Below are 22,597 nucleotides of genomic sequence, written 5' to 3' on the forward strand. Positions count from 1 at the left end.
ACCCCTCTCTTACCTTAGTGTTGTCACTCTGTCACAGAACTCCAGTAGGTTTGCGACACAGGATTTCCTGTCCCTAAAACTGTGCTGGCCGTCATTGACAAGCTCATTCGTTGCTAGGTGCTCCACCACTCTTCTGATAATCTTCTCCATGATTTTGTGTGTGTACTCACCTAGTTGAGGTTGCAGGGGTCGAGTCCTAGCTCGTGTGTATATGTGTGTGTGTGTGTGTGTGTGTGTACACCTAATTGTGGTTGCAGGGGTCGAGATACAGCTCCTGGCCCTGCCTCTTTACTGATCGCTACTAGGTCCTCTCTCTGCTTCCAGAGCTTTGTCATACCTCGTCTTAAAGCTATGTATGGTTCCTGCCTCCCCTACATCACTTGCTAGGCTATTCCACTTCCTGACGACTCTATGACTGAAGAAATACTTCCTAACATACCTATGACTCGTCTGAGTTTTCAGCTTCCAGTTGTGACCCCTTGTTTCTGTGTCCCCTCTCTGGAACAATCTGTCTCTGTCTACCTTATCTATTCCATGCAGTATCTTGTATGTCGTTATCATGTCTCCCCTGTCTTCCAATGTCGTCAGTCTGATTTCCCTCAACCTTTCTTCGTAGGACATCCCCCTGAGCTCCGGAACTAGCCTTGTTGCAAACCTTTGCACTTTCTCTAATTTCTTGACGTGTTTGCCCAGGTGTGGGTTCCAAACTGGAGCTGCATACTCCAGTATGGGCCTGATGTACACAGTGTACAGTGTCTTGAACGATTCCTTACTTAGGTATCAGAACGCTATTCTCAGGTTTGCCAGGCGTCCGTATGCTGCAGTAGTTATCTGGTTGATGTGTGCCTCTGGAGACATGCTCGGTGTTATGGTCACCCCAAGATCTTTCTCCTTGAGCGAGGTTTGCAGTCCTTGGCCACCTAGTCTATACTCTGTCTGCGGTCTTCTTTGCCCTTCTCTGATCTTCATGACTTTGCACTTGCCAGGGTTGAATTCAAGAAGCCAGTTGCTGGACCACGTGTCCAGCCTGTCCAGGTCTCTTTGAAGTCCTGCCTGGTCCTCATCTGATTTAATTCTCCTCATTAACTTCACATCATCTGCAAACAGGGACACCTCTGAGTCTATCCCTTCCATCATGTCATTCACATATACCAGAAATAGCACTGGTCCTAGGACCGACCCCTGTGGGACCCCACTCGTCACAAGTTCCCACTGTGATACCTCATCCCGTACCATGACTCGTTGTTGCCTCCCTGTCAGGTATTCTCTGGTCCATTGCAGTGCCCTTCCTGTTATACGTGCCTGATCCTCTAGTTTCTGCACTAGTCTCTTGTGAGGAACTGTGTCGAAGGCCTTCTTGCAGTCCAAGAAAATGCAATCAACCCACCCCTCTCTCTCGTGTTGCACTTCTGTAACTTTGTCATAAAACTCCAGGAGGTTTGTGACACAGGATTTGCCTTCCATTAATCCATGCTGGTTATCGTTTATAATCTTGCTCCGTTCCAGGTGCTCCACCACTCTCCTCCTGATAATCTTCTCCTTGGCTTTGTATACTATACAGGTCAGTGACACTAGTCTGTAATTTAGTGCCTCTTTTCTGTCTCCTTTTTTAAAAACGGGAACTACATTTGCGGCCTTCCATACCTCAGGTAGTTTCCCAGTTTCAAGGGATGTGTTGAAGATTGTGGTTAATGGCACACAGTATATCTGCTCCCTCCCTGAGGACCCATGGGGAGATGCTGTCCGGTCCCATTGCTTTTGATGTATCAAGGTCACTTAGCAGCTTCTTCACCTCCTCCTCAGTTGTGTGCATATCATCCAGCACCTGTTGGTCTATTCCCTGTTGGTGTCCCCCCTCTGTCCTGTCTTCCCAGAGTCCTTCCTGTCTCCACTGTGAATACTTCCTTAAATCTCCTGTTGAGCTCCTCGTGTGTGTGTACTCACCTAATTGTACTCGCCTAATTGTGGTTGCAGGGGTCGAGACTCTTCACTGATCGCTACTGGATCCTCTCTCTCTCTGCTTCCTGAGCTTTGTCATACCTCTTCTTAAAACTATGTATGGTTCCTGCCTCCACTACTTCACTTGCTAGGCTATTCCACTTGCTGACAACTCTATGACTGAAGAAATACTTCCTAACGTCCCTGTAACTCGTCTGAGTCTTCAGCTTCCAGTTGTGACCCTTTGTCCCTGTGTCCCCTCTCTGGAACATCCTATCTCTGTCCACCTTGTCTATTCCCCGCAGTATCTTGTATGTCGTTATCACGTCTCCCCTGACCCTTCTGTCCTCCAGTGTCGTCAGTCCGATTTCCCTTAACCTTTCCTCGTACGACATTCCCTTGAGCTCTGGGACTAGCCTTGTTGCAAACCTTTGTACTTTCTCTAACTTCTTGACGTGCTTGACCAGGTGTGGTTTCCAGACTGGTGCTGCATACTCCAGTATGGGCCTAACATACACAGTGTACAGTGTCTTGAACGATTCCTTATTAAGGTATCGGAGCGCTATTCTCAGGTTTGCCAGGCGCCCGTATGCTGCAGCGGTTATTTGGTTGATGTGTGCCTCCGGTGATGTGCTCGGTGTTATGGTCACCCCAAGGTCTTTCTCCCTGAGTGAGGTCTGTAGTCTTTGTCCACCTAGCCTATACTCTGTCTGCGGTCTTCTTTGCCCCTCCCCAATCTTCATGACTTTGCATTTGGCTGGATTGAATTCGAGAAGCCAGTTGCTGGACCACATGTCCAGCCTGTCCAGGTCTCTTTGCAGTCCTGCCTCATCCTCGTCCGATTTAATTCTTCTCATCAACTTCATGTCATCTGCGAACAGGGACACTTCAGAGTCTATTCCTTCCATCATGTCGTTCACATATATCAAAAATAGCACTGGTCCTAGAACTGACCCCTGTGGGACCCCGCTCGTAACAGGCGCCCACTGTGATATCTCTTCACGTACCATGACTCGTTGCTGCCTCCCTGTCAGGTATTCCCTTATCCATTGCAGTGCCCTCCCTTTTACGTGCGCCTGATCCTCCTGCTTCTGCACTAATCTCTTGTGGGGAACTGTGTCAAAGGCCTTCCTGCAGTCTAGGAAAACGCAATCTACCCACCCCTCTCTCTCGTGTCTTACTTCTGTTACCTTGTCATAAAACTCCAGGAGGTTTGTGATACAAGATTTGCCTTCCATGAACCCATGCTGGTTTTCATTTATAATCTTGTTCCTTTCCAGGTGTTCGACCACTCTCCTCCTGATAATCTTCTCCATGACTTTGCACACAATACATGTCAGAGACATAGGTCTGTAGTTTAGTGCCTCGTTTCTGTTTCCTTTCTTAAATATGGGGACTACATTAGCTGTCTTCCATTTCTCAGGTAGTTGCCCAGTTTCAAGGGATGTGTTGAAGATTGTGGTTAGAGGCACGCACAGCATCTCTGCTCCTTCTCTAAGGACCCATGGGGAGATGTTGTTCGGTCCCATCGCCTTTGAGGTGTCAAGGTCACTTAAGAGCTTCTTCACCTCCTCCTCAGTTGTTCGTATGTCATCCAACACTTGTTGGTATATTCCCTCTTGATGTTCCCTTCTGTGCTGTCTTCCCACAGCCCTTCCTGTCTCTACTGTAAAAACTTCCTTAAATCTCCTGTTCAGCTCCTCACATACCTCCTGATCATTTCTTGTGAGTTCTCCACCTTCTGTCCTTCATCTGATCACCTGGTCTTTGACTGTTGTCTTCCTCCTGATGTGGCTATACAACAGTTTCGGGTCAGTCTTGATTCTCGATGCTATGTCATTTTCATACTGTCGCTGGGCCTCCCTCCTTACCTGTGCGTACTCATTCCTGGCTCTGCGACTGATCTCCCTGTTTTCGTGTGTTCTCTGCCTTCTGTACTTCTTCCATTCTCTATTGCATTTTGTTTTTGCCTCCTTACACCGTCGGGTAAACCAGGGGCTCGTTCTGGTCTTTCCGTTGTTACTGTTGCCCTTGGGAATAAACCTTTCCACTGCCTCCTTGCATTTTGTTGTTACATATTCCATCATTTCATTTACTGGCCAGTTCTCTGTCCCACTGGACCTCCCGCAGGAAGTTCTTCAACCCTATGTAGTCCCCTCTTTTATAGTCAGGCTTTTCCCATTCAACTCCTGTTATTCTCTCCACTTGCAGCTCTACTATGTATTCAAAGCACAGAACCACGTGGTCGCTAGCTCCTAGGGGACTCTCATACTTGATGTCCTCAATATCTGAGCTGCCCAGGGTGAACACAAGGTCCAATCTTGCTGGTTCATCCTCCCCTCTCACTCTGGTAGTGTCCTTAACATGTTGGTGCATGAGGTTTTCCAGCACCACATCCAACATCCTGGCTCTCCATGTTTCGGGACCCCCATGTGGCTCCAGGTTTTCCCAGTCAATCTCCCTGTGGTTGAAATCCCCCATAACCAGCAACTTTGCTCTGCTGGAGTGAGCTCTTCTTGCCACCTCAGCAAGTGTGTCCACCATTGCTCTGTTGTTCTCTTCATATTCCTCTCTTGGCCTCCTGCAGTTCTGTGGTGGATTATACATCACTGCAATGACCACTTTGTGTTCCCCAGACTGAAGTGTACCTGCTATATAGTCTCTTTCTCCCATCTCATCTATTCCTTCCATTTTCTCGAATTGTGTGTGTGTGTGTGTGTGTGTGTGTGTGTGTGTGTGTGTGTGTGTGTGTGTGAGTGTGAGTGTGAGTGTGTGTGTGTGTGTGTGTGTGTGTGTGTGTGTGTGTGTGTGAGTGTGAGTGTGTGTGTGTGTGTGTGTGTGTGTGTGTGTGTGTGTGAGAGAGAGAGTGTGTGAGTGAGAGTGTGAGTGTGTGAGTGTGAAAGTGAGCATATGTGATCAGAATGAATGGTTTTTAGTGTTTGATTGGCTGTTGAAGTGTGAGTAGGGTAATGTTTATGGAGGGACTTGAGGATATTTCATGTCTTGGACTTGAATCCCAGAGATGAGAAGTATAATGCCCCACTCTAGAGGAAGGGTGAGGATGTTGCTGTTTGGAGGTTCATCTGAATTGTAATGTTTGCACATTTCTTCAAGACGTAATTGAATGATTGATGGATTTTTTTTTTTTTTTTTTTTTCAAGTCAGACATTGGTGGGAGATGGAACAGACACTTTAAAGATGTAGTAATATTTATATTATTGGCTAAGTATAGGGTAAGCAAAGGAGATCAGAAGTTAAGTTGAAACACCAAATTAGGGAGTGCATAAAAAAATTTTGGCTCATGAAATGAGAAGAACATTTCATATAAGTGATTTCAAAAGCCCTCTCGTTTGAAAACGCATCCATTGCTAAATACGATAATTAGCTTTAAGGCAGATATTCATCACGCCACTTTAAAGTGTTGTGGGCACCTGTCTACGAGATTGAAATGTACTAAGTAAGGCTTATCTAAGGTTCACAGGAAGCCTTGCATCTTTATATGTTAGTTTTTGAGAGGAGTGTTCATTTTCAAGGTTTCATCCAGTCATAATGACATGTTTACCACTGCCTTTCATGTTTTTTGTAAAGGTAATTTATTCCAGGGGAGTCATCATTATCAGCAACAAACAGTGGCACCTGCACAAGCAGTATATCTACAACAGCCAGTACAACCACCACTGCCGCCAATACGTCTACCACCACACTGGCAAATATAATGACTAACACGACTACGTCCTCTACCACTGTTACCATTCCTACCACCAACAGTAGTGGTGGCAACAGTAGTGGTGGTAATAGTAGTGAGGGTAGTGCTAGTACAGGAGGCAGTGGAGGCAGCAGTAGTGGCTGTGCTGTAGATGGTGAAGGAGAATGGCTCAATTTAGGGCTAGAAGGCGAAGACTCTCCTGGCCACAGCTTACCTGAGGGACAAATGCAAATGCTAGGTAAGGGTGAATACACTTGTGTAGGTATATTATAATTAGTAAACTCTCGATTCAATGGGCTAGTAGGAGATAAACAGGTGGCTGGTAATGGTGATTGGGGTGGATAGTGGTCACATTGTTTTGCTGTGATTGTAATAATGATGGACAGTTCTGTAACCAATTTTCTGGTTTGTGAATCATTTGACCGGGTGTTGTCATGATTTTTGCTGTCTTGCTTGCTCATAAGAAATCGATATGTACTCGTATTTCACTGGGCTAGTTTATTTCATATTTTTGGATTATTATTATATTCATGGGAAGCACTAAACCCATAGGGGCTCATGCAGCATCTTAGTTTAGGAGGTAATGAGGTAATGGGTTCTGTTCATCGATAAATTTAATAAAATATAATTTCTGTATCTTGCCACTGAAATGATTACACACTGAAGAATAGTGGTGGAGAATAGAGAATTAAAATTTTTATAATAATAATAATAATAATATCTTTATTTCTACAAGTACATGTACAAGGTATACAGGCCTAGCTGACATTAATGACATACTACTACATAGAAAGCTGGTTGTTATGCAGAGCATTTTGGGCAAATTAGGTCAGTTTTGTCCCAGGATGCAACCCACACCAGTCAACTAACACTCAGGTACCCATTTTACTGATGGGTGAACGTGGACAACCGATGAAAGGAAACCTGCCCATTGTTTCTACCCCTTTGCCGGGAATTGAACCCAGACCCCTCACCATGTGAAGCGAGAGCCTTTGCCAGTAGGCCACAGGGCACTGTAAGGAACTCTGGGGAATTTAGTTTAGAACACTAAAGATGTAAAGGTGCTCTAAATGTTTTAGATGTGTTGTGTATCTTTATACGTATATGCTTCTAAACTGTTGTATTCTGAGAACCTCTGCAAAAACAGTGATTATGTGTGAGTGTGGTGAAAGTGTTGAATGATGATGAAAGCATTTTCTTTTTGGAGATTTTCTTTCTTTTTTGGGTCACCCTGCCTCGGTGGGAGACGGCCAACTTGTTGGGAAAAAAAAAAAAATTGGCATCTTCTTTTAATGAATACAGATTATGCCAAAATAATTGTTACTATTTTGTAGGATTTGATATGGGTCCATACAAAGGGTAACTAAAGAGGGGACTTTTGTGTATAAAGCTCCTTAAATATGGAGAATAAAAAATAGGGGATGAGAAAATTTGGGAGTGCAATACACATTGTTAAAGAAACTTGTGTAAAGGAAGAAAATTCTTAGTGTTGGGCAATACCAAGTCATTAATTGGAAATAAGAAAAGTTATATGGGTTGCGGGGAATGAGAAGAACAAACACAAGTGAAATTAAAGCATATACAAGTAAAGAATGTTTTGGTAAGTGTAGAATGTGCTTTGTAAAGTTTTTTATGGTATCTGCATTATGCATACTATATTGTACCATCCTGTATCGAAATGTGTAATTTTTTTTACAAATGAAACATTTGAATTTTGAAATTTAAATTTGACTCCTGTAGTTTGAGGAGGATTTGCAATTTCTGAAATACTTTATATTATTGCTAGAAGTGGTCAGAAAAAGACAAATGTATGAGTAAAAGGCAAGGCAAGTTTGTGAATTTTGAAGTTTATTAACCCTTAAACTGTCCAAACGTAGGTCTGCGTTCACGTGCGTAGCGCTCCGAACTTTCTATTTTACATGCTTTCTCATGTAAAAAAAAAAAACGTAGATCTACGTTCAGAGTGTTATGCATGTGAACATAGATCTACGTTTGGACAGTTTAAGGGTTAAGTTGTCCAAAGAAACACACGTCTAGATGAGTGTCCAGGAATTTTTATGAAGTAATTTATCTTTAGGATGAAAGAAACCTTGATCAAGACTGATTATTCTGCCATGAATTTGTTATATAACTCTTTCCTGATATTACTAAAACCTTTTCAGAGGAGGCAGTGGAAATTTTAGGCCGTGGAGACAAAGAATCTGCTAGAAATCTTCTTCGCCAGGCTGGGATAGAATTATTAGATTCTCCAGGTGACATTGGCGAACATGGAGGGGTAAGGAAGTTCCTAGTTGCTGGTATTTAAGGGTATAACATTTGTTATCTTGCAAAATCAAGTTCTTAAAAATGCTTCATAATCATATGGTCATCTTCCACTAAGGCAAGTTGATCCATAAAATGTAATTCATTCACCATCATTCATTCAATAGTTATCTTGCCAGAAGTGTGCAGACATCACAGTTCAAATGACACCTTGATCTGCAACATTCCCATTCCTCTTTAACCCTTTGACTGTCGAGACTCCAAATCCTGAAGTGTCTTACTGTCGCAAAATATTTGAAAAAAAAGAAAAAATTCTTGTGAAATGATAGAGAATCTTTTCATGATGGTAATGACACCAAAAGTACAAAATTTGATGGAAAAATTATGGAATTACGCTCTTGCGAAGTTAGCGATCATGGCAATATATACGCATCAGCATTTTGGCCCACTTTGCGCCCTATTTTTTGGCCAATTCCATTGTTCCAGTCGATCAAACTCATAGCTATTTCTTTAGAACTTCATTTGTTCTGTCGATTGAATACAAGAAATAGCCCATTTACCAATTTCAACTACCCAATAAACTGGTCAGAAATTGGCAATTCGGCCAATTTCACGCAAATTAAAAAAGATGCCAGTTTCAGAATGGGTCCATATTAAACAATGCAGACATTCCTGGCACTAAAATAACATTTTCTCTGTTCATTAGTCATATCTCCAGGCCCCTCTTATATTACTCTTGTTTTCTATTTTGCATTTTTACTCTCACAAAAAAAATAGAAAGATTTACCATTATGCAGAATACTGCATTATTGTAATAGTTGTATAAATAATGTCAGCCCATTCGTAATTGCATATCAGACTGGCCAGTTGGACACATATTGGATGGTGACGTCATTTGTTTACTTTTGAACATCAGCAAAAATCGAACATTTCTGCTACTTTGAGCTCAATTTCAATGTCCTTTTCATCATGAAACTAATCAAAATCATCTCTATTTCTGTAATATGTCTTCCATTCTATCAAATGAGACCAAGAAAACGAGACTACAATCATATATACTATACAAAAATACACCTTAAGGTCTGCATTTAAATCCAAAAACACGGTCGGAGTTTTTTTTTCTCATGCATTGTGTGCTGCAGGATTTTTTTTATGCTGTGCACACTGACTACACAGACCCATTCTTTCACATGTGGGCCTACCAGCTTTCTCCCACTTGATTTGAAGCTGCTAGAGTTTTGGCGTATTAATACGTCAAAAACACTGGCTCGTAAGATGTATATTTACGACAAAAACAGTCAAAGAGTTAGCCCTTTCACTGTCGAGACCCTTGCTCACAAACTTGCTCTCAGTGTCAAAGAATTTAAAAAAAAATAAAAATTATTTTTTCTTATGAAATGATATGGAATCTGTTTCCAATGGTAATGATGCCAAAAGTACAACATTTGATTGAAAACTTACGGAATTACACTCTCGTGAAGTTATCTGTCTCGGCGATATACAGCCTCTCCTCACTTAGCAACATACTCGTTTACCGACACTGTCTCCTGCTAGATTTGAAACTGCTAGAAATTTGGAGTATTAATACGGCACCAACACTGGCTTGTAAGCCGTACTAATACGACACCAACAGTGAAAGCGTTAAAATATTCTGAAAAATTCCTCGTATTTCCTGGAATTTCATGTGGCTGAGTGCTTAAGTTATAGATTTTCAAATTTATTAGCAGCATTGTAATAATCTGTGATTTTTTTGCAAGCTCAGGCACTAGCATTAATGAATCACTTTAGAAAATTGGATATGTATTTCAGGTTGCTTTGGATCTGAAATATATTCTTAAAAACTACTAATTTTGGGTGCTTTCACACAAAAAAGCTTGTATTATGCACAACATTATGTACAGCGAAAAATAAAAATGGGTTTTTCAAAATGTTGTAATAGATTTTTTGCAATACTGTATTTACATACAAGGCATTGCTGATAGTAAGGGAAAACTCAGTAGCTTAAACCTTCAATTTGGGAGCTTTGACACCGGTAAAAGCCTCTTGATTCCAGGAATTGGAATTTTCTTGATATACCATCACCGTTGTTGTCAAGTGTGAGCTCAGAACTGCATCATTGATGTCTACATGTGACTGATTGATTAAGTAGAACATCTTAGTCACAGTCAACCCATTTCTGAATGTGTCACTTAATAGTTTAAGGAATCATTTTAAATATTCTTTAGGCTTATCAGTTTATCAACTTCTGTGTTCTCTTAATCAAGAAACTTCTCTTTAAAATCAAGCCATTTTATGACACTCTTTCTTCAGTGTGTAATAACATTATTCCATGATTGTGTATTGTAATACTGTAGATGCTTTGGAGAAGTTGTATTGTTTGTTGTGGGATATATCTTTCTGACTCCTCAGTATTGGATGAGCAGGCATATTAGAATGGTGAATGGAGACCAGTAGTTTTAATGGTGGCCCTTTGGTTCTTTATTTGTATACAAGCAATAATATATAGATGCAATGAAATATTTTTACCACAAGATCACTAATTAAGGATGTTAGGCAAAATTACAGTTAGTGGTAAAAATGATGTGCTTGCAGGAGGCAGCATCAATGGCCAGTCTGATGGCGGGATTAGCCAGTCAGCTTCCCGGTGGCCATATGGATGATGGATCTCTCGCTCCTGTAGGTGAACTGGATCCTGCAACTGGTCTTTTCTACAATCCCTCAAGCAGTAAGTTTATATTTCAGGATGTTTTTTCCTGATCAAACTCTATTATGATAGAAATTTATTAGGAAAATTGTTTAGGGAGAAAAGTATGACGTACTTTCAAGAGTAGAGTATTTTCAGTTACTGGGTGAAGAGATGCTAAAGGAGTGTGATAAGAAAGTATATGTTTTTGTATAGCCTGATAGATCAGGTGGTCACCAGAAAAGCCTGGTCTAGTTCATTCTCTGAGAATTATAACTTATTCCTTTTTCTATGCATAATGTTCGTACCATATACAGTTCTCAGACATGACATTTCCACTGCTTACAGCCTCCTCCTCCCTTCAGTGTTCAAACAGTATACCTCACACCATATAAAGTGTTGGCACCATTGTACTCTGATATATAATCTTTTTTTTTTTGCATCCTTTTTCCTTGCTTATTCCATATTTCACCATATTTTCTTAGACCCATCTACTCATCTACTCTGCAACTTTCTCCCTCCAATCTGATACCCAATTTTCCATTACTTAGACATACTTTTGTTTTTTCTTGTTCTTTTCTTTATTCACCCAAACTCCACCAACCTTTCATGAGATTTCTCTGAAAAGTACTATGATCAGCCAGAAACAGTTGTGATAACTCCCATTACATATATTACTTTTAAACCCATATCTCATCTCAGCAGGAATTCGCTAATTTTTACATTAAAATAAACAAAGTGACATCACACATCCTTATCCAAGGTCTATTTTACTTGAAAATACTCCCCTTCTCTCCTACATATCCAGACCTGAGCCTCACTTTCTTCATAAAATTTTTTTTATAACCTGACACCTGTTCTATATAACTGCAGAAATGAAATTGTGATTTATTTTGTCTAAGTAAATATAACTTTTGAGTGCAGGAAACTGGTTTTAACAAGAAGTATTCTATATATCTCAAATAACTTGTAAGACGAGGATAGTAAGAATTACAGTATACCGGTATTATGTTGCTGTTGTTGAGTTTCCAGGGCATCTATTTTAACATGTTGTATGAATTTTGTGAACCACATGTGACTTGTCAGTGTCTTGTCATGCCTTTTTTTTTATTCATGTTCCATATATCTTTTTTTTTTCTTTTTGCAGCTGAAAGTTCTTCTGATAGCAACAGTAATTCAGGTGAGGATAATTTCTTCTTTTACCTATTACATATTAATTGTTCTTCATTCATTATTCAAATATTTTGCAGTACAGGTGCTCCTTGCTTCATGCAGTTTATGTGTTCCAGGCAAATGACAGCTGTACTGAGCTCAATTAGATTGTCATCATTTCATGTTAGGGTTGTAAAAGTAGTGAAAGCTAGGGTGTTGGGAAGAGATGGGAATAAAATATGGATCTGATACAAAGTGAGAATTATCACAGTTGCTCTTTGCTGACAACACAGTTCTTTTGGGGGATTCTGAAGACAAGTTGCAAAGGTTGGTGGATGAATTTGGAAGGATAACACAAAAAGTCTAGGCAGTGATAGATTGAATATCAGATTGGAGACAGTATGGAGGAAGTGGATATATTTAGATATTTGGGAGCAGACATGTCAGCAGATGGGTCTGTGTAAGATGAGGTGAACTGTAGAATAGAGGAGGGGGGCAGGGAGTGAATTTATGTTGAAAAGAAGTTTATCTGTGGAAAAAACGAAGGGAATGTACCAGAGTATAGTGATACCAACACTTTTAAATTGGTGTGGGACATGGGTTTTGAATGTTGCAGCAAGGCGGCTAGAAGCACTGAAGATGCCATGATTGAGAGTGACGTGGGATGAGAGTATTGTGCAGAGAATTCAGAGTGTAAAAAATAGAAATTAGAAATTAGGGATTGTTAAGGTGGTTTGGGTGAGTAGAGGGGATGACAAAGAAGGTGTGTAAATGTAGGGTGGAAGGTATGAGGGGAGGAGGGCCTTCCTATGAATGGTTGGAAGGAGGGGGTAAAAGAAGCTTTGAGTTTTAGGGGCTTTATCATCCAGCAGGCTTATGTGAGTATGTTAGAGGTGAATAGAAATAAGTGGTTTTTTAGTGGATGCACCACAGGAGTGTGAGCAAGGTAGCTTTTATAGAGGGAAACTGCTTAATCAGACTTAAGTCTTGAGGTGGAATGGCAGTACTTGCACTCTGGAGTAGGGTGTGGGAAATGTTTCAGTTGGAAAGTAGTTTGAATTATGTTGTCAGCACATTTCTTGCAAGACAGTGAGTGGATGAATGATGGTGAATGTTTTTTCTTTGGGACACCCTGCCTCTGTAGGAGATGGCTATTGTGGCAAAAAGTAAAAATTAAGGATCTTTAGTACATTTTGTGAACAACACTGATCATGTACATCTTCTTTCAACAAACTGGCCATATCCCACCAAGGCCAGGGTGGCCCCAGAAAGAAAAACAAATTTCTTTTTTTAACTTTAGTAATGTATACAGAAGGGGTTACCAGTCCATTGCTCCTGGCATGTTAGTTGCCTCTTACAACATGCATGGCTTACGGAGGAAGAATTCTGTTCCACTTCCCCATGGAGATAAGAGGAAATAAACAAGAGCAAGAACTGATAAGAAAAGAAAACCCAGAGGGGTGTGTGTATATATATGCTTGTACATGCATGTGTAGTGTGGCCTAAGTGTAAGTAGAAGTAGCAAGACGTACCTGAAATCTTGCATTTTTTTTTTCTCGACAAATCGGCTGTATCCCACCGAGGCAGGGTGGCCCAAAAAGAAAAACAAAAGTTTCTCTTTTTAAATTTAGTACTTTATACAGGAGAAGGGGTTACTAGCCCCTTGCTCCTGGCGTTTTAGTTGCCTCTTACAACACGCATGGCTTACGGAGGATGAATTCTGTTCCACTTTCCCATGGAGATAAGAGGAAATAAACAAGAATACGAACTAGAAAGAAAATAGAAGAAAACCCAGAGGGGTGTGTAGATATATACTTGTACATGTATGTGTAGTGTGACCTAAGTGTAAGTAGAAGTAGCAAGACGTACCTGAAATCTTGCATGTTTGAGACAGAAAAAAGACACCAGCAATCTTCTTCTTCTTTCAACAAACCAGCCATATCCCACCGAGGCAGGGTGGCCCAAAAAGAAAAACAAAAGTTTCTCTTTTCAAATTTAGTAATTTATACAGGAGAAGGGGTTACTAGCCCCTTGCTCCCGGCATTTTAGTCGCTTCTTACAACACGCATGGCTTTCGGAGGAAGAATTCTGTTCCACTTCCCCATGGAGATAAGAGGAAATAAACAAGAACAAGAACTAGAAAGAAAATACCAGAAAACCCAGAGGGGTGTGTATATATGTGCTTGTACATGTATATGTAGTGTGACCTAAGTGTAAGTAGAAGTAGCAAGACGTACCTGAAATCTTGCATGTTTATGAGACAGAAAAAGGACACCAGCAATCCTACCATCATGTAAAACAATTACAGGCTTTCGTTTTACACTCACTTGGCAGGACGGTAGTACCTCCCTGGGTGGTTGCTGTCTACCAACATACTACCTAGAACCAGCGATCTTAACATTATATAAAATAATTACAGGCTTCCATTTTACACTCACTTGGCAGGATGGTAGCAACTCCCTGGGCAGTTGCTGTCTACCAACCTACTACCTAGGAATCAAGACGTTCGCATTTTATTATTAGGTCAACAAAAATTTATGTATTTCACTAAATTTTTATGAGTATTATGCACCTGTGTTTTTCTAGGCTAGAGAATGCACGGCTCACTTTTTCAATACGGGCTCACTTTTATACTTGTTATTTTCTTAGACAATTATAGTCATCTTTTCATAGGTGTTTTGTTCACTAAATCACTTCGTATTCATTCATAACCCAGTGTCATCACTGTACGTATTTCTTTCTTCTTTCAACAAACCAGCCGTATCCCACCGAGGCAGGGTGGCCCAAAAAGAAAAACAAAAGTTTCTTTTTAAATTTAGTAATTTATACAGGAGAAGGGGTATCTTGATGCTGGTGAAGGGCTTTTGATCCAAGAATTGTAGCTATCCTGCCATTCCCCATAACAAATATGTATTTGCTTAAACATCTACTGCATATTTCACAGTAACAGTCAGGCCACTGGTACACTTCGGTTGACTGACAAGTAGCAGCATCTCTGATTACATGCTGGCCATTTAGCTGGCTACAGACTTGATGTAACTCACAGGAAATATAGATTAAGATAGCTTTTCTTAGCACATCCATCATTTCTCATAAAAAGTAGTTTACCCAAAGACAGAAAGTCACCATCACTCTTTCTGCAGTTGTGTTTCCCAACAGTTATGGGCATTACAATTCACATGGCCTGTATGCTGGGTTTTAACATCATCCAACAACTTATAGAATTATTAAGGGTGTTAGTAAAGTGAATATTATTATAATCATAACCAAGTGCTAAACCCATAAGGGTCACACAACACTGCAGGGTAGGGTGTGCCAAAAGGTGTAATATGCCTGATCAGAGCTCAGCGAGGGTGAAGAGTATAACAGAGGTAGAGTTAGGGCAGTGAGGAGTGCTAAAGGAAATATAATCAGAGTTGGTGTAGTATATCTGTTGCTGACAAAAAAAATCAAAGAGAGAGAGAGTGCATGTGTCAAAGGTGGGGCCAGTAAAGCAAATAAAATCATCCCTTCCCATCATGTTCTTTTAACATGGGCCTTGCCACCTCTCTCTCCTCTCCATTAGTCTATCACCTAAATAAATGTCCTAATTCCACTTTTGTATCTCATTTAACTCCACCTCTCTCACTGTATGATCTCATTCAGCCTTGTCAAGCAGTGCTAAATGACCCTTATGACTTACCATCTCTTCTGCTAATACCAGTTTACTATGGCAGGGCTGTCCAACTTCTGATCAGGTAGGACCATCATTTCTACTAAAATTTTTATGACAGACAAGTCTGTATCTTGAGTGGATGAAAAATATTCACTTTTGATGATTATACTGAGTATACCAGGAAAAGTGTATGGTAGGGTTATAATTGAAAGAATTAAAGATAAGACAGAATGTAGGATTGCGGATGAGCAAGGAGGTTTCAGAATGGGTAGGGGGTGTGTAGATCAAGTGTTTACATTGAAGCATGTATGTGAATAGTATTTAGATAAAGGTAGGGAAGTTTTTATTGCGTTTATGGATTTAGAAAACGCATATGATAGAGTGGATAGGGGAGCAATGTGGCAGATGTTGCAAGTACTATATGGAATAGGTGGTAAGTTACTAAATGCTGTAAAGAGTTTTTATGAGGATAGTGAGGCTCAGGTTAGGGTGTGTAGAAGAGAGGGAGACTACTTCCCGGTAAAAGTAGGTCTTAGACAGGGATGTGTAATGTCACCATGGTTGTTTAATATATATATAGATGGGGTTGTAAAAGAAGTAAATGCTAGGGTGTTCGGGAGAGGGGTGGGATTAAATTATGGGGAATCAAATACAAAATGGGAATTGACACAGTTGCTTTTTGCTGATGATACTGTGCTTATGGGAGATTCTGAAGAAAAATTGAAAAGGTTAATGGATGAGTTTGGGAGTGTGTGTAAAGGTAGAAAGTTGAAAGTAAACATAGAAAAGAGTAAGGTGATGAGGGTATCAAATGATTTAGATGAAGAAAAATTGGATATCAAATTGGGGAGGAGGAGTATGGAAGAAGTGAATGTTTTCAGATACTTGGGAGTTGACTTGTTGGCAGATGGATTTATGAAGGATGAGGTTAATCATAGAATTGATGAAGGAAAAAACGTGAGTGTTGCATTGAGGTATATGTGGAGGCAAAAAACATTATCTATGGAGGCAAAGAAGGGAATGTATGAAAGTATAGTAGTACCAACACTCTTATATGGGTGTGAAGCTTGGGTTGTGAATGCAGCAGCGAGGAGGCAATTGGAGGCAGTGGAGATGTTCTGTCTAAGGGCAATGTGTGGTGTAAATATTATGTAGAAAATTCGGAGTGTGGAAATTAGGAGAAGGTGTGGAGTTAATAAAAGTATTCAGAGGGCTGAAGAGGGGTTGTTGAGGTGGTTTGGTCATTTAGAGAGAATGGATCAAAGTAGAATGACATGGAGGGTGTATAAATCTGTCGGGAAAGGAAGGCAGGGTAGGGGTCGTCCTCGAAAAGGTTGGAAGGAAGGGGTAAGGGAGGTTTTGTGGGCGAGGGGCTTGGACTATCAGCAGGCATGCATATGTGTGTGTGATAGGAGTGAATGGGGATGAATGGTATTTGGGACCTGACAATCTGTTGGAGTGTGAGCAGGGTAATATTTAGTATAGGGCAAGGAGGAATAACATCTTGTAGGAGTGAGGAAGAGCCAGTTGTGAGTGTGGGGGAAGTTCGTGAGGCAGTAGGTAAAATGAAAGGGGGTAAGGCAGCCGGGATTGATGGGATAAAGATAGAAATGTTAAAAGCAGGTGGGGATATAGTTTTGGAGTGGTTGGTGCAATTATTTAATAAATGTATGGAAGAGGGTAAGGTACCTAGGGATTGGCAGAGAGCATGCATAGTTCCTTTGTATAAAGGCAAAGGGGATAAAAGAGAGTGCAAAAATTATAGGGGGATAAGTCTGTTGAGTGTACCTGGTAAAGTGTATGGTAGAGTTATAATTGAAAGAATTAAGAGTAAGACGGAGAATAGGATAGCAGATGAACAAGGAGGCTTTAGGAAAGGTAGGGGGTGTGTGGACCAGGTGTTTACAGTGAAACATATAAGTGAACAGTATTTAGATAAGGCTAAAGAGGTCTTTGTGGCATTTATGGATTTGGAAAAGGCGTATGACAGGGTGGATAGGGGGGCAATGTGGCAGATGTTGCAAGTGTATGGTGTAGGAGGTAGGTTACTGAAAGCAGTGAAGAGTTTTTACGAGGATAGTGAGGCTCAAGTTAGAGTATGTAGGAAAGAGGGAAATTTTTTCCCAGTAAAAGTAGGCCTTAGACAAGGATGTGTGATGTCACCGTGGTTGTTTAATATATTTATAGATGGGGTTGTAAGAGAAGTAAATGCGAGGGTCTTGGCAAGAGGCGTGGAGTTAAAAGATAAAGAATCACACACAAAGTGGGAGTTGTCACAGCTGCTCTTTGCCGATGACACTGTGCTCTTGGGAGATTCTGAAGAGAAGTTGCAGAGATTGGTGGATGAATTTGGTAGGGTGTGCAAAAGAAGAAAATTAAAGGTGAATACAGGAAAGAGTAAGGTTATGAGGATAACAAAAAGATTAGGTGATGAAAGATTGAATATCAGATTGGAGGGAGAGAGTATGGAGGAGGTGAACGTATTCAGATATTTGGGAGTGGACGTGTCAGCGGATGGGTCTATGAAAGATGAGGTGAATCATAGAATTGATGAGGGAAAAAGAGTGAGTGGTGCACTTAGGAGTCTGTGGAGACAAAGAACTTTGTCCTTGGAGGCAAAGAGGGGAATGTATGAGAGTATAGTTTTACCAACGCTCTTATATGGGTGTGAAGCGTGGGTGATGAATGTTGCAGCGAGGAGAAGGCTGGAGGCAGTGGAGATGTCATGTCTGAGGGCAATGTGTGGTGTGAATATAATGCAGAGAATTCGTAGTTTGGAAGTTAGGAGGAGGTGCGGGATTACCAAAACTGTTGTCCAGAGGGCTGAGGAAGGGTTGTTGAGGTGGTTCGGACATGTAGAGAGAATGGAGCGAAACAGAATGACTTCAAGAGTGTATCAGTCTGTAGTGGAAGGAAGGCGGGGTAGGGGTCGGCCTAGGAAGGGTTGGAGGGAGGGGGTAAAGGAGGTTTTGTGTGCGAGGGGCTTGGACTTCCAGCAGGCATGCGTGAGCGTGTTTGATAGGAGTGAATGGAGACAAATGGTTTTTAATACTTGACGTGCTGTTGGAGTGTGAGCAAAGTAACATTTATGAAGGGATTCAGGGAAACCGGCAGGCCGGACTTGAGTCCTGGAGATGGGAAGTACAGTGCCTGCACTCTGAAGGAGGGGTGTTAATGTTGCAGTTTAAAAACTGTAGTGTAAAGCACCCTTCTGGCAAGACAGTGATGGAGTGAATGATGGTGAAAGTTTTTCTTTTTCGGGCCACCCTGCCTTGGTGGGAATCGGCCGGTGTGATAATAAAAAATAAAAAATATAATTCAGGAAAACCGGTTATTTTTATATAGCCGGACTTGAGTCCTGGAAATGGGAAGTATAGTGCCTGCACTCTAAAGGAGGGGTTTCAGGATATTAGCAGTCTGGAGGGATATGTTGTGTATCTTTATACGTATATGCTTCTAAACTGTTGTGTTCTGAGCACCTCTGCAAAAACAGTGATTATGTGTGAGGTGAAAGTGTTGAATGATGATGAAAGTATTTTCTTTTTGGGGATTTTCTTTCTTTTTGGGTCACCCTGCCTCGGTGGGAGACGTCCAACTTGTTAAAAAAAAAAATGGATTCATTTACATTGTCTGTATTCAGAGTGTACTACTTGTATTCCTTAATGTGTAATCCCCACATTCAAACCTAATATATACATTAGTGGCAGAAAAACTTTTCTTGTATTCTCAGATGCTAAATAATAATGAAAAATAAATAGATTTTCATGGAACATAAAAGATTTTAACCCATAGCAAACCAGTCCTAAAATCGGTAAGCCAGTGCTCTTACCAGTACTGGCTTACTGGTTTGGGCACTGACCTCCTAATTTTAGAACTAACTTGTCATGGGCTGGAATGCTGTTCCTTTTCTGAGTTGTTCACAATTGTTATTGTGGTTTTGGGAGTAAATAAAAAAAGATGATTTATAGTATCTTGGCTTGACCATATCAAAAGTCATCAAATTTGAAATGAAATTTGGTTGAAGCTGCAGCTTGTCCCGGATCATTATAAGTTAAGTGTTAATACGATGTCGTGAGCCAAGTTGAGTCTGCCTGTTAACCAGGTGATAACCAGTAATAATGTCGATGCAGTCTGTGTTGAGAAGTATTTGTATATTAATACACGGTGCTAAACCATGGGCATTCAGTGCAAGGAGTTGTGTAGGCTTTATCATCTGTTTGCTTATCTAATCTAGAGACAGATATGCTACCTAACTGTAGTTACCTTTGAGCATTTGACTGTATAGTGAGAGAGGTATGTATGATAGGCATGTTGTGCACAGTATTAGGGTCAGTTCAGGAAAACTATGTGTGAAAGCTTGAGGAAGGAAAAATAGTTTTGGAAGCTAGCCAGCTTAGGAAACGGATATAATCACTATCATGCAGAAAATAGTGTTAGGTTTGACAAAGGGGACACTTCTCTTGTGCTATTTAAACTGGTTGGAAAAGGAAGCATGCATTTCCACTAAGGAAAAGTAGAGAAGGAAATACAGTCAATACTCAAAGTACAGTGGTACCCCGAGTTTCGGCCATAATTCATTCCAGAAGGCTGTTTGAGTGCTGTTACAGAATGAATTTGTTCCCACAAGGAATAACGTTAATTAGATTAGTCTGTTTCAGACCCCAAAAATACACTTACAATAATGCACTTACACAATTGTTCAAGTTGGGAGCTGTACAAAACTCGGGGTACCACTGTATTAGTGATTTAAAGTGTATTAGCTTGAGGAAATGCAGGCTTAATATTATAAGGGGCTCCCTCAAGGAAGGTTCCTTGATGGTGAGGACCTCTTGATTCATGGAATTGACCATCACCTCTTTCTTGGATCAAATGGGATTGTTTCCTGTTACACCAGGCATGTACTAGTTTAGCAATCTCTCCAGTGAATGTAAATAATAATAATAATAATAATAATAATAATAAGGGCAAATAATGTTGACTCTGTGAATTAGAAACATCAGGAGGACAAAGTACAGTGGTTTTCACTGAAGAAGCAGGTTTAGGAGAGAAAATAATTCATTTAGCATGAGAGTTGACTGCTTTTATGAGAGTAGGGGAATAGCCAGTGGAACGTTATGAAGTCCATGAAAAGAAATTTCATAACCATGTAACTGATGATCACAGATGCAGAGAACATTGAAAATGAGAGAAACAAGATAATCTGACAGGCTGTGCATATTAGGGGAAAGTGATAAGAATATTCTGTACATGCCACTACACCTAGACTTGCAGTAAGCAGAGAATGAAAATGCAGCTATAGAGCAGTTAACATAAATTATTATAATAAGGGAGATGTGCTAAACATTAAAGGGTTCATACAGCACATGGGGAATGGGAGGCAGTTGAGTTGTTTTGAGGAGAGGGGAGGACTAGTTCACTTCCTTAGATCAAGAGCTTCTCACTAGCATGAGAACACCTTCCTTGAAGGAAACAGATACAAAGCACAGGGAAAGAAAGTAGGGAGTTAGATTAACAGCAATAAAGGGTTGGAAGAGTCATTAGGCCAGAGAGAAAGAGTTATATATAGTGAAGCCAAAGGGAAGGATGTATACTTGCAACTGAAAAATCAGTCATCTTAATTTCCAGTTTTTGGGCTTGAAAATAAATGATTGTCATAACAATTTAATTGAGGCAATAGGCTGTATGACCCATACAAGTTTAACACTTGTTTGCGAATATACCAGTAATATGGCAAGAAAATTCCAGTCAAAAAAAAATCTTTTATACATTTAAATATATATTTTTATAATTATTTTTCTTCATAATATAGAAAGTCATGCACTGGCTGCAGCTTGACCACCAGTGGGCAACTAGTTGGACAGTCCTGAACTACACCCTCACTACTAGTATGAAAGTTCTCATGCTCCTCAGGTTGGGAATCTGCAGCAGGTGTTTGATGTGTTACCATTTATTTTTGTTTCCATTATTTATACTTTTATGTAGATTATAATATTTGCTTTTTGTGGTAGGAATGCTTTCCATTTGTCTGCCTTATCTCTCGTGCTTATTCAGTGGCAATTTTCCCTCTCCCTCCACCGTGTTCTTCACTTGACAGTGATAATGCAATCTACCTTTGCAGATACGTTTGATGCCTTGGCTTGGGGACTGCAACATTTTTGGACTTGTGCACTGTGTTGCTATTTAAACCAAGTTCATTTTATTATTCATTTATTTGACTTAATATTTATTAAAGTAGCATTTCCTTTTATAATAATTTCTTATATTTAGTGCCTATATTGCTCTACCTAAATTATTTTTACCTGATAGCTTGCTTAACTGATTCTCTACTTTTAGCTGTGCATTCATTGACCATGGCAGTGAGGGAGGGAAGGAGAGGGATTCTGGGTTGCCACTTATTTATATAATGCAAAAGACATTACTATGAACTGCATGATTACACATAAAAAAGATATCTGCAAGAAATAATAGCACAAAAATCTGAGAGCTTTCATGTGTTTACACACAACTTTGGAGAAACAAGTTGCTATGAAGATGTGTGTGTGTGTAAATGGAGATTGTGTGAAAATGCTCAGGTGTAACATTTCTCTGGGAATTGGCAGAGTTCGAACCCATGGCAAGTCAGTCCTAATTGAGTGCTCACATGTTTATTGTAATAAAGTTGGTAGAATTACCGACAATATGTAAAGTAAAAGGACACAAGTGCAACTAATGTGACATTTATTGTGGCAACGTTTCGCTCTCCAGGAGCTTTATCAAGCCATTACATGGCTTGATAAAGCTCCTGGAGAGCGAAACGTTGCCACAATAAATGTCACATTAATTGCACTTGTGTCCTTTTACTTTACACATGTTTATTATTGTTTACTGTAGTATTTCTCATGCATATATTATTATTATTATAATAAAAAAGAAGCGCTAAGCCACTAGGGCTATACAGCGCTGCAGGGTAGGGAAGGAAGTGAGGGTATTGGGCGGGAGGAGGGATGATCAGTAGATTACAGAAAACAGAGGGGCAGGGGATAGTACGGGGGTAGAGGGTAGCAAGAGATTGAGGTAGAAAGGGCTGAAGGTATCAGAATTTGTGAAGTAAGTCAGTTGTTGTCAAAAAGTCAATGAGAGAGTCCGGATGAAAGGTGGGTCTATCAGCGAGAAGGGAAGGTAAAGAGAGAGCAGCGGAGCGAAGACGATGACGGAGGTAAAT

At 40.4% G+C, this 22,597-nt stretch overlaps 1 protein-coding gene across 3 annotated transcripts in view; it reads left to right on the top strand.

The window, feature by feature from the left end:
* Positions 1–22,597, top strand: part of LOC128694492 (BRCA2-interacting transcriptional repressor EMSY) — a 97,307-nt gene that overhangs the window by 69,076 nt on the left and 5,634 nt on the right. For 2 of the 3 annotated variants that reach the window (XM_070097912.1, XM_070097913.1), the window contains exons 16-19: positions 5,541–5,882; positions 7,807–7,919; positions 10,499–10,631; positions 11,737–11,769. In XM_070097912.1, coding sequence (XP_069954013.1) covers positions 5,541–5,882; positions 7,807–7,919; positions 10,499–10,631; positions 11,737–11,769 — 621 coding nt within the window. Of the gene's footprint in view, positions 1–5,540; positions 5,883–7,806; positions 7,920–10,498; positions 10,632–11,736; positions 11,770–21,205; positions 21,307–22,597 lie in introns of all 3 variants that reach the window. The other variant, XR_011393671.1, reaches the window with a different exon arrangement.

This window comes from Cherax quadricarinatus, chromosome 60 (genome assembly GCF_038502225.1).
Source record: "Cherax quadricarinatus isolate ZL_2023a chromosome 60, ASM3850222v1, whole genome shotgun sequence".
NCBI lineage: Eukaryota > Metazoa > Arthropoda > Malacostraca > Decapoda > Parastacidae > Cherax > Cherax quadricarinatus.